This window comes from Rousettus aegyptiacus, unplaced genomic scaffold, assembly GCF_014176215.1.
Source record: "Rousettus aegyptiacus isolate mRouAeg1 unplaced genomic scaffold, mRouAeg1.p scaffold_m13_p_4, whole genome shotgun sequence".
NCBI classification, from domain to species: domain Eukaryota; kingdom Metazoa; phylum Chordata; class Mammalia; order Chiroptera; family Pteropodidae; genus Rousettus; species Rousettus aegyptiacus.
In genome coordinates, this window is record NW_023416307.1 from 65,307,640 (window position 1) to 65,323,096 (window position 15,457).

General features: G+C 37.3%; 1 protein-coding gene across 1 annotated transcript; it reads right to left on the bottom strand.

The window, feature by feature from the left end:
* Positions 1 to 1,735: 1,735 nt before the first annotated feature.
* Positions 1,736 to 14,827, bottom strand: LOC118601721. Its single transcript, XM_036219657.1, has 4 exons — positions 14,754 to 14,827; positions 12,593 to 13,103; positions 6,390 to 6,526; positions 1,736 to 2,742 (listed from the first exon to the last, which is right to left on the bottom strand). The coding sequence occupies exons 1-3, from the start codon at positions 14,825 to 14,827 to the stop codon at positions 6,422 to 6,424; spliced, it is 690 nt and encodes a 229-aa protein (XP_036075550.1). The 3' UTR covers positions 1,736 to 2,742; positions 6,390 to 6,421.
* Positions 14,828 to 15,457: the final 630 nt, after the last annotated feature.

A 15,457-nucleotide genomic window follows, 5' to 3' on the forward strand; every position in this document is an offset into this window, starting at 1 on the left:
ATCATCTTCAGAGTTCACACTACATCTTAGGCCAAGAAGGTCTGTTGGCTCTTAGGGTCATTTCTCAAATGCTTTCAGTCACACAATGCTTTCAGGATCAAGAAAAACATTCGCTTGATCCTGTGGCCCCTAACATCTGTGATCCACTGCCTTGTTACTCAGTCCAGATATTTCTACTCCATTCAATTTCTAATGCCACAGTGTTAAAATAACACTATGGAACTTTTTAAAGATAACCAGACAGAAGTTAGGGCATGAGTCTCTCCATTCTTAGATAATATATAATATATATATATTATTTATTTTATATATATATATATATTTTTTTTTCTGGGAGGTTCTCTCATGCTCTAATTTAGAATATTGAATCTCTCTTCAGAAATCCTCACTAGAAGTTAACTCTTGCTTTCTCTCCTACTGTGATTTTTCTTCTTCTCCTTTAATGTTGAGAAATTTTTTTTCTTCCTTTGAGTGAGTTTAGAGAGGGTAAGTCATGGAAGCACTTAGCTAGACAAGTATCCCTCCAACCCTAAATTTTATGCCATGAAAAATGTCTTTGGAAACACAAAAGCCAGTAACTTGGTTTTTTTTCTTGTTTCTTTTGATGAGTTGTCTATGGGCTCTCTTCCTCAAGGCATGAAGCTTACAATCTAGTTTGAGTGGGGGTATGAGCTTTGGTAAGAGGTAGATACTGGAGTAGAAATAAAGCATTTGCCACTAGGGAATAATACAGTTTTACTCCTCTATTCCATTCTATTAGGCTATTAATCTATCTTTGTGCAAGCACTATTTTCTTAATTTTTGTAGCTTAATGGTAGGTCTTGATATCTGGTAATATAAGCCTTCCAGTTTGTTCTTTTAAAAGATTATTGATTATTCTTCATCCTTTCTATTTCCATATACTTATTAGATTCAGTTTTTTAAATTTCCTAAAAAAAAAAGTTAGAATTTTGATTAGTATTATATTGATTCTAGATAAAGTCAGAGCAAAGTAAAAATTTTGATCCTTAACATATTTTCTTTCCATTAACACTATTTACACTTTCATTTATTTAAATCTCCTTTCTTTTCAAAATATTTTATAGTTTTCCACATAGAAACATTGTAAATATTACAATAGGTTTCTTTCTAGGTATTCAATATTTTTATTTTAAATTAAAAAAAATTAACTTATCTGACTGATCCAGTAAAATATGTAACTCAATTGATTTTGATAGTAACCTTGTATCATGTGATATTTTGATCTTGCTAAATTCAAATAGTCATTCTAAGTTTTTTTATAATTATTTCAGATTTTCTATGAGCACAATCATGCAGTAACAATATTATTTCTTCCTTTCCAATAAATGTTCCCGCTTTCTCTCCCTTTCTTTCCCTTCACTGTCCTGGCTAGGACATCCAGTGCAATACTAAATAGAGGTGATGAGACTGAAGATCCTTTCCTTAATCCCAATATTAATGGGAAAGATTCCATGTCTTACCATTAAGTATTATGTTAGTTGTATGTTTTTGGTAGATACCCTTATAAGGTTAGGAAGTTCCCTTCTATTTCTAGTTTGCTGGTAATTTATAATGTTAATGAATATTGATTTGTCAATTTCTTCTGCATCTATTGATATTATCATATGGTCTTTCTCATTTATTCTATTATATTCTATGTTATAAATATTATTCTATTATATATAAATTACTTTAATTTTCAAATATTAAACCAACATTATGGTACATTAGCCTTTTTACATATTGTATTCTATTTAATAATACTTTACCTAATATTTTAGCATCTATGTTTGAGAGATTTATTGGCTTCTTAGTAAGAAAGAGTTATGTAGCTAGCCTCCGATTAATTTCTCTTTTGGAGACATCTTGGCAGATGTTTCTAGGAAAGAAAAAAGGGGGGTGACCCAGGCTAATCTCTCTGTAAACATGTTGAAAACAGACTTCATGTAAATAAAGTAATATTAATTATTAGGAGGTAAGTCTTTATCTTTGTAGTGCTTTTAGCAGAATGTCCCTAATTCAAGGTCGACTATGATAAACAAAACCAGAATCTATGAACTTATGGGGCATAGCTCCCAGGAAAATGTCATGTAAGTAAAACAATTACCTAGGTATACGAGAGGTGTCATGACCTAAAATGCTCCTCCATGGTGTGTGAAGTAACCTCACTTAGAGAACACATCCTTCCCGCTTGGCCTAATTGCTCCTCCAGTGCAAGAAGAACCCAGGAAGCCACAGACACCACTCAGGGTTTCTTTCTGCTTTGCCTGTCTTCTTGACTGCTTGTATTCTTGAGATTAGTAGAACTTTGTAATGGATAAAATCCCTTATTCCTGTGAGTCTTTGAGTCTGATCAGACAAACCTATCTTTTATGTTGGCTCCATCTATAATTTTCCTTTATTATAATGTCCTGGTCAAGTTTTGATATCAAAGTTATGCTTGTCTTATAAAACAAGTTGAAAAGTATTCGTGTTTTCCTGTTCAGCAGAAAAACTGTGTAAGCTTGGTACTTTTTTCTTCTTAAATGTTTGGAAGAATTTACCAGTGCAGTCATATGGGCCTGCATAGTACTTTATGGAAAGCTATGGACTTCCTCATACGGTGGAAGATGCCAAAAAGGCCCCTCCTCAACACGGCAATAAGTAGGTGCCCCCTCTTGAGAACTTTCCATCTTCTTTCCTGGTTGTTGGGTGGATCACTAGAGCTAAATCCAGTATAACCTCAGTTGAGAAGTGCTGGGCCTGACAAAGGAAGACAAAGATTATACATTAAAGGAGCTACAAGAAATAACATGTACCACCAGGAGCCAGGGGAGTATTTCTGGAACTGGATTTTGAGGGTGCTTTATCTAGGGGACCATAATATAAGACTAGAAAAGCAAGAACTTATTTGTTTAGGAGTATTTCATTTGGACATAGGATTTATTATCTTAACAAGAGCCCTGGAAGATGAGACAAATTTACCGATAGGGTGTGAACCTGATAGAGTTTCAGCCAACACTGAGTGAAGTGGAAATGCCCAGGTTGTCCCGGTAATGGTATGAGAAGCAATGAGGAGGCTGAGAGAAGTGGTCATACTGGACTGGATATTTTATGAGGCTGTAAAACTCACCATATGATTTTGTTCCAAAGAAGGGCCCAGAAGACATACAATTCACTAAGGTACCAAGAACGTGCCCGTGAGAAGGCATGAACATCATGGGTTCGGTGGTGGCTCTCTTCCTTAGATCAGGGCTAACTGTGGATGAGGTGCTCACAGAGCTGGGCCTGTTAACATCATTCAGAGGTGATGGGACCTCTGGTGCTTAACTACCAAGAAGACATAATTGTTTTAACAACTGGTAAAGTAGGAGGAGCAGTAAAGGAGGTTTGACCCTCAGGGTGCTCGGGAGTGACTGACTGACATATCATTCCTATAGCCAAAATAGATAGGTAACAAAAATCTGCTTAACATCTATACCCAATAAGGCCAAAACTGGAAAAGGAAGAGGCTGAGGGCCTTGGTCTGGCCTGAGTGAAGTGTCACAATACCTTGTTCAGTTCCCAGACCTGAGGCAATTTTCAGATATGGAACCTACAGATGGGAAGAGGTGGATAGGTCCTTTTCGGAGGAAGGGCCCTGCTATAAGTGGTAGGCGTGTACTGTGATGAATCACCAAATTCTTCTCTAAATGGATGCGTGGCCAAATACTAGGGTGACAGTACATAAGAAAGGGAAATATCCAGACATTTCAACTCAACTGACAGTAAAGTCTGAGTTGACACTGATACCTGGAAACCCAAAGTGGCTTCATGACACCCATTTAAAGTGGGGACTGTGACCAGGCCCTGTGGTGCTGGCTAAAGTCTGGCCCACAATGGACACATTGAGTCAGTGGATCCACAATTGGTCATGCCTACAGTACCTCAGTGTATAACTGGAAATGACTGTAACATACACATTAAAGCCTTTGGCCCCTGGGCCAAGAGCTATCACAGTGGGGAAAGCCAAATGGAAATCTCTGAAATGCCTCCTTATCTCAGCCAAGGTAGGAAGCCAGAAACATTTGGCTGGGATCGGGGACGTAGAGTTTACTGGCGGTCCTTATCATTTCTCTATTAACTTTGCCAGCCTGGGCTTTGAAGAAACTGCATAGAATAACTGTAGACTAGTGCAGGTGTAACCTGCTATTAGTCCTGATTGCAAATGCTGTGCAGATGTAGTATCGTTTATTACTGAAGATTAAGAAGGACTCACTCACATACATAGTATGTAGCCAGTGATCCAGTGAATATGTTCTTTTTAGTCCCAATCAGGAAAGAGGATCAGAAACGGTTGGCTACATTATAGTTATGTCCAGGAGTGGCCATGAAGGACAGCGTAAAGGGCAAATATTTCTAATAAGCAGAGCTATGAATGGTATACCTGGTTATTTACGTTGTGTGGAAGAGAACTGGTTCTAAGTGGGGATATACATAGCTTCCTGGTCAATGGCTTATGGCTTGGGCATTTGTTCAGATGCCTGAATGGAAAAGGCCTGGAAAATTGAAGCCAAGGAAGTCTGGCATAGAGGTATGTGGATGGACATACAGGAGAGGACACAGAGTGTTAAGATTTTGGTTCCACAAGTTAGCATCCACTAGAAGGCAGCCATCTTGGAAGGGGTACTTAGCAACCAAGTAAACAAAATCACTTGGACAGTGGACATTAGCCAGGCTTTGTTATCAGACCCTGAACTGGAATGATGGATACATGAATGAAATAGCTATATAGTGGCAGAGCTGGAAGTTATATATGATCCAACACATGGACTTTTATTACTTTCCATGGCCCATCTAGCTATTGTAGCCTCTGAATGTCCATGCTGTCAGCCAGAGAGAACATCACCAAGCCCTTACCACGCCACTGTTCCTCAAATAGACTATAATGGGCCTCTTCCATTCTGGAAGGACAAGTAGTTTGTCCTCTCAAGGATAGAACCTAGTTCAGGTATGGGTCTGTCTTTACTACCTGCAGAGCCTTGGCCAGCACCACTATAAAGGACCTATACAGTGTTTGACTACTTTATGGTGATGAAGGTACAAGAATGGGCCCACGACCATGGGATCCCCTGGTCTTATCACTTACTACACTACCCTGCAGCCTCATACATACGGTCACTCATGGAGTGCTAGAAGGGTCTTCTAAAGGCACAGCTAAAGTATGAGCACTGAGGCAACATTTTGAAAGGATGGACAGAATATAGTGCGTTCATTAAACGAGGGAACTTTATGGTGGTAAGTGCCCAATAAGATAATAAGAGTCAAATGTGGTGGCAAAAGGAGTGCTTTCTGCTCTGCATCTCTGCCCTCTGTAAGCTTGAGAGTTCTTGGTTCCCAAAGGGGGCATACTCTCGCCAGGGGCTACAGGGAGGGTTCCTTCGAACTACAAGAAATGATTGCCACTAGGGCACTTTGTACTCCTTGTGCCTAGGGGTGTGCAGGTGAGAAGATACCATATTCACAGAGTAACTGACCACCATGAGCAGGGGGTTGGCTGCTTCTACACAATGGGACACAGGAAGATATGTATGAATCCCAGGTGCCTCCTGGTGCTGCTTTGCCCCACTATCGCTGTGAACCAGACACACATGGCAAACTTAGCATGATTACTAAGGGTTCAGTCCCTCAGGAATGAAAGTTTATACCGCATCATCAGATAAACCACCAGGAACTACTGAGGTGATTAGTGTGAGGCTAGACTTCCCAAGGGTTGTTTCCAGCAGGACAATGAACAGAGCATGTATACTAATGTGGGCCCAGTCCTGTGTGGAGACAGACTCCCCCAAGAGGCAACTTTGCCATGGGGGTTCTTCATCAGCCTGACTTTAAACTTTCTTAGAATTGTGTTGTAGTCTGAGATTCTTGATACTCAACCCTCATTCTTTCTTTCCTTCAAGGGGTCAGACATACAACACAGTCTGAAGACTGCCTCCTCTGCTTCCTCTCTATTTCAGCCCTCACAGGTATTTCCCCAAATGGCTCTCTTGTAAATCTAATCTTGTTTTTTGCATGTGTGTCTTGGAGGACCTGAAATAACACATTTGGACTTTGTTCTGGCAGATAGTTACTTGTGGATCAGCTTCATCCTACTGAGGCTTATTTGTAAGTTTTTTTTGTTTGTTTGTTTGTTTTTGTTTTTTTTGCAAATCTTGTGTGGATTTTACCATTAGGCTAGTTTAGCCCTACTTACACTAGGTATAAACTTCCTGGGATCTCAGTGAACGTCTGTAGTTCTCAGGACTCTCCACTAGGGATGGATGGAAGTTAAATGTTTCCAGATCTCATGCTAGTTTGGGGACTTGCTGAATTCAGCAATGGACACAAAGAAATCTGTAGGCAGATTTCTGGAATGTTTTTTCTCTGCATACCTTCCTTTTTGCTGATTCTCTGCCCTGAAAATTCAAGCCATCTCAGTCTCTCCACTCCAATCTTTTTGTCTCAACTCAGCAAGACTGCTCTGCTCTGCTAACACTCCTGCTCCAGCAATGGGGTCCATGGCTTGAACCTGAAAAGACATGGCAATTGTAGGGTCACCCTGGTTACCTCCCTGTGATCTGTCCTTCGCTGCCAGTTATCCAAAGTCTGAAAAGCTGCCTCAACACAACCTTTCCCCAACCCCCGGCTTCTTGGAACATTGGTAGCTAATCTTTATGTGAAAATTTTAATATATGTACTTAGAGCTATAAATTTCCCATAAGCATTTATTTGCCTTCACAGCATCCCACAAGTTTTGATATGTTGTATTTCCATTAGAATTAATCTCAAAATATTTTCTAAGTTCCGCTGTGATTTAGTTTGACTCATGGATCATTCAGAATATGTTCTTTAAATTACGAGCATCTGAGAAATTTTTTATCTTTATGTAATTGACTTCTGGTTTAATTTATACTGTACTATTTCAATCTTAGGAAATTTGTTGAGACTTGATTTGTGATCAATCATATGGTAAATGTTCTGGGTGAACCTTGAAAAAATACGTATTCTGAGTTTCGAATATAAAGTTTTATATTGTCTTATTTGTACGCATAGTGCCAATACATAGCAAATAGTAGGTGCTCAACACATATGGAATGGAATAACTCAAAGGTATTATCCTATAAGGGCAATTTCAGACTAAACAAGAGAAAATGATGACATTACAGGTATATAGGCACAAAAAAAACCCCTATTTTTTGTAAGCTAGAGCCTCACAGAGGCATCCTGAGACAAGGCATGCAGGTCTCCCCCTATTCCAACAGATACTGATGTCAACCTTTTATGTGACGGAAATTATCCCAATATTTGTCTTTATTGTGTTTCTAGCAATTTTCCTCTCATTGGTTTTGAACTCCATGTTGCTAGTGCTATGAGACAGTAGAAAACAGGATCTTAGGAAAAATAATGACATTGATTTATAAAGCTCAGAGAAACACAATAAAAGGTTAACTTTATTTCTCTACTTTTTTCTCCGAACAATTCATGATTGTTTTTTGGGATTACATGAGTTTAGAGGATATCTAATATCTCTATCCAATAGTCCAGTTTTTCAAGTAGAATGATTTTTTATCTTTCCAAGTTCTTGTGTCACTTTCTATTTCTTATAAACATCCCGAGGGGTTAAAACTGTTATTAATGTATAGCTTCTAACACATTTAACCTTCCTATTTAACCCTTCTGCCAACCTTGTTCTGGACACTGAAATTTTGATTATAGGAAGAAGGGAGGAACTAGATTTGGACAAGGCTAATGGCACATTCTGTAGGCTTTTAAGATGCCTCTTGCGTACTGTCTCACATCTCTTCGACCTCCGCTTCCAGCCACAGCTCTGGGGAACAGTTCTGGGCAGGTTCCACCCTGCTCTTTGCTGACACCACCTCGCTTCCAGCATGTACCAGGAATTTAGCTTCCTGTCCCAAGGCTCCTCTGACATGGCATTGCTTGACACTCTGGTACTAGTGAGGCTTGCTTGTCTTTGCAGCCCATAGGAACGAGGGAATCAACGCCCCATTGGAGCATCCCTCAACACAAAGGAGATGGCTGCTGAGAGATAAATCCTTCTCTCTTTCATTCCCCAGGCAGACCAGTTCTGAGACAAAGTTTAGTAAGAATCCTTAGAAGGTTCTGCACTAAGAAGCCATTAACAGTGGTGGACACCTCATAACACTACCTTGTTTCGCTTGGATTTTCTTTTCCTTTTCCCCCTGTTCACTTCTCTCTCATTTCTCCTTGTTTCTTAGGATCACAATCTCAACAGAATAAGTCTACCTTTGTCTCAGGCTCAGAATCAGGTTCTGCTTTCAAGAATAACCTAGATGAAGACCGTAGGTAAGTAGGCTGTTGGTAGATTATATAATGGAGGAATATAATTTTCCTTGACAGCAGGTGTTACAAAGAAATACTTATTTAGTTGGCAGCACAGTTTATGGTAATTTTGGTGATTTTCCATCCTTTTCCTTTTTGAAAGTTCATCATCCATCCTGAAGCCTGACCACCTAAAGAAAAACAGTTGGTACAAATTAGCTTCTAATTGAATAAGCAAATAGTTTTGTGATAGCTCTAAATGGTTTCTCTTTGTGCGGGGGCCCTCAGCAATTTGGATACTCCCCTCTAATACAAAAGAGCTCTTAGTCTACTTAATCAGGTGAAGATTTTTGTTGCTTTAGAAAACAACCATATCACATTGCCTTTTTTTTCCAGATAAAAATCTGGAACTTTTACTGCTATAATCCTTTTTGCTAAGAAACTCAAACATACCTTAAAAATAGAATACTCTGAGTGCTTTCTTAGTCGTTAAAAACTAAAGAAATACCCTGAAAGATATAGAGATTATTAGAAATAAATTAAGGTTGTCCACATACCAGCCCTGAGAAAAATATTAACAACTACAAATTTTTACAGATTCAAGGTATTAAAGATATCACAGAGAACAAAATTGGTAAATTCCCTTAATCACAATTTATATTGTAGTGATGTGAGACAATAAATTTTTAATAATTAAAATACATAGCATTTCAAATAAAGGCTACAGATAACAATGAATGGGTGAAGGTGATCAAAAGGCACAAACTTAAGTTATAAAATACATAAGCCTTGGGGATGTAATGCACAGCACAGTGACTAAAGTTAACAATATCGTATATTTGAAAGTTGCAGAGAGTAGATCTTTAAAGTTCTCATTACAAGTAAAACATTTTACAATTATGTGTGGTGAGGGATATTAACTAAACTTATTGTGGTGATCATTTCACAGTATATACAAATATAGAATCATGTGTTACACCTGAAACTATATGTCAATAATATCTGAATAAAAAAACAAACTAGGGATGGGGAAAGAATGTAGAAGTTTTTTGTTTTGTTTAATCTACAGATCTGAGAAAATAACATTTGAACAAAGACCTGAGGAGAAGAAAAGAATCAGTCATATGGGTATTTGGGGAGCAGCATTCATGAAGATAAAAAAATAATCCTAAAAGCTCTGAGATAGAAAGAGGCCAGTGTGGTTTGAGAGATGTGAGTACAGGAAGCTGAGGTTCGAAAAGGGCCAGATCATGTGAGAGAGGGGTTCTCAGTGGATACAGGGTCATAGTATGCACATTAAGGGATATTTTGAAAAACTGAAGACATTAGGTGGTAGTATGGAAGTTTAGTGGGTAGGTAATATTTATGTTTAAAGTATAATAATGCTCAGGACAGTTCCACCAACAAAGTATTTTTCCACATTATGTGCAACTTTAAAATGTCCTGCTGCTCATTCATGTAGACGTAGAACTTTATATTTATGCTAACTTCTAAATTCTATTCATGGCAAGCTAGGTTATTGGGATAAACTCCCTACTAAAAACAAATAGACATCCTAAATAAAATACATTTGATGAAATTTGGGAAGCTTTTGAAAATATTTTTTCAAATGATTTTCTGCCCCATACTCTACCTTTTTGCCTTCTGAGAGTCCAATTTCATATATTTTGGATCACTTGATATTATCCCATGAGTCATGGTCACTTTGTTTAAATTTCTTTTTCTCCATGTATATATATTTGGATGATTTCTAATGATCTGTCTTTAAGTTTAATAATACTTTCTATTATTGTGTCCAACCTACTAATAATCCCATCAAATAATTTCAGATATTGTATTTCTAGTTCTAGGATTTCCATTTTGTTCTTTAAAAAAAAAAAGAATACCTGTATCTCTCTTGAAATTCCATGTCCTCTATTATATCTTATCTTTAGTAAGATTCTTTAAAATATTTGTCATGTTTATTTTAAAGTCCTTGTCTACTAAATCCAACATCTATACTAATTTATGTTTCTACTGATTTATAACAAAGGTGACACCACACAGAGCAGTGCAAAAGGGCAATGTTTCCAAAGAAAGGACCTGGGTCAATTGGATAGCTATATGAAAAAAAAAAAATTCAACCCCTACTTCACACCATACTCCAAAATCAATTCCCATGGTTAGTAGGTCTAAATGTTCAAAGAAAAACAGTATGCTTTTAGAGCATAACACAGGACAATGTCCTTATAGGCAATGATTTCTTAAACAGGATAGCAACAACACTAACCGTAAAAGAAAACTGATAGACTCTAGTAAAAAATTTACATTCATTAAAATTTACCAATGAGAGTTAAAAAGCAAGCCACAGATTAAGAAACTATTTTTTGTAGCACTCATAAATGAAAATGAACACACACGTAGAATATATAAATCAAGTAGAAAAAGACAAACCATCTAATAGAAAAATGGGGTGAAGACCCAAAATGCACTTTACTAAAGAGGATTTTGAAAAGACTAATGATCTCATGAAAAGATGATGTTTTTCATTAGTCAGAGAAGCGTAAATTAAAAACACACAACCACCAAATGTTGAGGAGGGTGTGGAACAATGAAAACTCATTACACACTGCTGGTGGGTGTGTAAATTTGAAAAACTGGAACCATCAACTACAGCAAATGGTAAGCATAACTTATGACCCAGGTATTCCACTTTTAGGTATACAGCCCAATAGAAATATGTAGCTCTAGGTGATACATGTTTCTATGGATACATATAATACACAGATATATATAATAATGTTCACAGTAATATTATCTATAATAGCACCAAACCTAGAAATACCATATCTAATATCAGTGTAAGGAACCAATCACGAGAGACCTCATGTTATATAATTCTATTTTTATGAAATGTCCAGAATAGGCAAATACATTAGACAGAAAGTGGATTAGTGCTTGCTAAGGACTGGACAGGATAGGAAATGATAGCTAAACAAGTGCAGACTTGTTTTGAGGTGACGAAATGTTCTAAAATTGACTGTGGTGATGGTTGCGCCTCTCTGTGAAGATACTTAAAAAAAAAAGCCCATTAAATTGTATAATTTAAATGGACGAATTGTATGGCATGTGAATTATATCTCAATAAAGCTGAAATAAATAAAAAACAGTATAAAGGAAAAATAAATTGTGGTATATTCATATAACTGAATGCCATACATAAAATAAAATTTTTAAAAAGATAGGTTATGGGTGACAACACAGATAAATCTCAAATATAATAAAGCGTGAGAGAAACCAAATACTATAGAATGTTTACTAATTCATTTCATATCAAATTCAAAAACATACAATACTAATCTATGTAACTGAGGATGACTGGCTATATTTGGGAAGTTGCCCCTGACTGGGCAGGGGATGAAGGAAGCTAGAAATGGTCTATTTCTTGATCTGAGTTGCAAGGGTATGTTTATGCTAGTCTTTGAAAGTTATTAAATTCTATATTTATAGTTTGCTCACTTTTCTGTATTTTGTACTTCAACAAAAGTTTATTAAGAAATAGTTTTAAAAGTCCACTTATTCAGTCGCTTGTTTTATTAATAAAACAGTCTAAAAGAATAATATTTTGATAGTTATTTTTTGTGGGTTGGGATTATAGAGAATTTTTATTTTCTTCTACATACTTTTCAGTATTTTCCAAATTACCATAGTGGACATATGAAAAATCCTATAAAAATACAATTATATGCAATACCCCTGTATTACTTTTATACTAAGTTATTCACAACTTAAAGATTTTGGCTTTTGCTCCTAGATTGGAAGAGATTTCCAATTTAGAGTAAAGGAGGGTGTGACTGTTGGTCTGCGAGGGTTTCCTGGTGCCTTGGCTGACTGCCAGCAATTTACTACCCGGCCACCCAGCAGGGAGGAGGAGCAGAAGTGCAGGTGTATGGATCCAAAAAGATTGTGAACTAAACCTGGGCAGGTGGGTCCTCCTAGTCCTCACGGAACCTGAGTCCTTCCTGCAAAACTGTGGTTGGACCTGGAACTGGTTGGGGACAAGATGGAAGCTGCAACCTCTGAGAATGATCAGAATCTAATCATTGTAATCCTCATGCTTTTGTAAAGCCAGGAGCTAAGAGTTGTTTTTACATTTTATGAGGTAGTTAAAAAAAGAAAAAGCCAACTATGCGATAGAGACCCGTCCTGACCTGCAAATCCAAAATATTTGCTATCTGGCTCCTAATAGAAAAAGTCTGCCAACTCTGAGTAAGAGACTCAGATAGAAATTTTAAGGCATTTAAAAGGTTACCTGGGAAAGTTCTTGCTGGCGAGAAGCCGGGTGTGCCGTGAACCTGCCGGGGGCACTTTCTTGCGTGCTATCAGGAGACGTACTGCCCCGGCTCGTCTGACACGGGAAGTCGAATCCTCTAATGACAGCGCAGAACGCGCCTCCGCGCCATCCAGCCGCGAACGCGCGGCCGAGCTCGGCGGTCGACGCACAACCGGCTCTCGGGCTGGGGCCGCCGACGCGCCGAGCGACGCTCGCTGCGGCCCGCGGCGGATCGCAAAGGCGGTTTCTGGGGTTCAATTGGGAAAGCACCGTTGTCGCTCCCGGAGTAACCAAAACCCGGCCGGGAGAGTTGACCGCACTGTGCTCGAGGTAGCCGCGCTGCACTGAGCGGTCCACCGCCCTGTGTGTAACTTTTGAAGTAGCAGCGTGTGGGTGCGGCCGGCCGCTCGGCGCATGCGCAGTGGCCTCTGCACGATGCTTCCCACCGCGCAGGCTCCGCAGGTCACCCCCGCTCGGGAGGGATGCGACCCTCCGTAGTAGTCAAAGCTGGAGGGAAGCGTGGGCGGAAGGATAAGCACCATATTTTTGCTGGACAATTTGAGAGTTAGTTGTGAACATTGTAACCCTTCACTCTTATGTATTATTAACATTCGATCTGCGCAAAAAACAATTTAATTCAGTCTAATATCCTAGTACCTATTCCGTAAGAATAAGGATTTTTCTAAATCTGAGTTTCTCCGTCAGGGCGCTATTGACATTTTGGGCAAAATGATTTTTTGTTGTAGGGGGAGGGGAACTGACTTATGCATTGTACAATGTTTACTGGCACTCTTGGCCTCTACACACTACATGCCAATAGAACCCTCCCCTCCCCCAGTTGTGACAACCAGCAATGTTTCCAAATACTGCCAAATGTGTATGTGTGTGGGAGGGTGAGGCAAAATCGCCCCTATTGAGGACTACTGTCCCGTAGGATCACAAAACAATGTCCTTAGAAAATATATTGTTAGGCTTTTCAGACAGGAAGTTATAATACACTAAACATTTTTACATTAGCATATTTTAATATGTAGTATGCATTATAATATCTTCAAATGGTTCCTTTTCCCCCTGCCCTCCCGTCCACACACACACAAAAAAATCCTTGCTTACCCTATTGTTATTTGTAAAATGCAAATCCAAGATTTAACATGTATTACATATTGCATTTACTAGTTATCAAGTCTCTTTAGTTTCCTTTAATTTAGTAAAATTCCCTAGCTTTCCTTGTTTTTTTTTTTTTTTTTCCTGGCATTGATATTTTTAGTAAGTTCAGGCCAGTGGTTTTTCAGAATATTTTTCAACTTGGTTCACGTTGAATATTTTTGTTTTTTTTGAGGGACTGGAATTTCACCTGAGTGATGTTATATCTTGTTTTGTTTTTCTATTTTTAAAGGATTATTTAGCTGTTTTAAAAACATTTAATTTTTAAAAGTCCATTTTCCTCCGAGTAATTCGAGATACCACTGTTATCACATACTTAAATTTTCACATTGTGCTTAGGGCTCTATATGTAGTTTTCATATTTTCATTGATCTGATTGTCTATTCATATGCTAATATTATTCTATTTTAATTAAAGAAACTGTGAAATATATATTCTAGTATCTGTTAGGTCTAGTCCCACCTCTTTGCTGTTTTTTTCCTGTTTCTTGCTTTTTTTTTCTCTCTTTTTTTACATGAACTGTAGACTCTGGCTCTGTAAAAATACTTAAAAAATTGACATGAATTTATGATTTTGCATTAGTCTACTCAAGAACAAGGTCTATGTTTTTTTTTTATTCAAGTCCCAATTTTGTGTCTTTCAGGAAAGTTTTTAAAATTTTTCTCATGTAGGTTTTTCATATTTCTTGTTAAATTTGTTCCTAATATTTTTTTTTTATTTTTGTTGGTAATGTAAATGGGGTCATCTCTACTTTTCCTTCTGTCGCTTGCTTAAACATCTGATCACATCTATATGTAATCTTATATCTTGCTACCATATTGAATCTCCTATTGCTGCTAGTTATCCATCGATTCTATTGGCATCTCTATTTACACTTTTATATAATTGCAGTGATTATTCATTATAAAGCTCAAGTTACATATCTTTGGTATTTATGTTCATTTGACAACCACAAATGTCTGGATAGCTTCCTTACTTTAAGACACTGTGAAGAGTCCCAGTGTCATATGGGACAGTCTCCTTTACTGCTTCATACAAAAAATTAGCCATTTCTCAGAGGAGTTTTCATTGCTTTCAGTGAAAATGATATTTGGTGACCACAATCTGTGTACTGAGAATGTTCATAGCTAAATAGGTTGTTGTTACTTCTCAATCATTTCAATATGAGACCTAGAAAATATGCGATTTTTCAAAGAAAGATAAAAATAAATCATAAATTTGTCCTTATATTCCAATTCTAATGAAAGATTATAAAAATTTTAACTTATTTGATTTTATACTGCATATCTTTTCTGCTGAAAGGCATGATTCCTAATCTCATAATTGCTTATTTACTTTTTCTGTTAATAGTTTCAAAATAGTAGTACCAATATTATAACTAATTGAAAAAGTGCTAAATGCAATTTCATACAGCGAGGTTTGTTGCAGGTTGTTTTCAAATCTAGATTGCTTAATTAAAAAAAAAATAAATCCAAAGTGAAAAAGCAAGCCTTAAATATTTCTATCTTTTTGAGAGTAATTTCTTATTTTTTATTTCTCTCATTTTTATTGATGTAAATCTATGTATTTTATTCTGAACACTTTAGCAATATCTTATCGATTCTGATGTCATGTTTCACAATTTTTTCTCTAGAAATTCTCTATATCAATTGTTTTTCCCTTTGAGCCAAACTATGTTTA

Excerpts from the sequence above, each read along its gene's own strand:
- LOC118601721 (XM_036219657.1), bottom strand. The coding sequence starts at position 14,827 with ATGGCTAATTTTTTGTATGAAGCAGTAAAGGAGACTGTCCCATATGAC. Across the intron at positions 13,104-14,753 it reads ACTCTTCACAGTGTCTTAAA|GGTCGCATCCCTCCCGAGCG; the intron begins GTAAGGAAGCTA and ends ACTACTACGGAG. Across the intron at positions 6,527-12,592 it reads GCCAGCAAGAACTTTCCCAG|GTTCAAGCCATGGACCCCAT; the intron begins GTAACCTTTTAA and ends ATGTCTTTTCAG.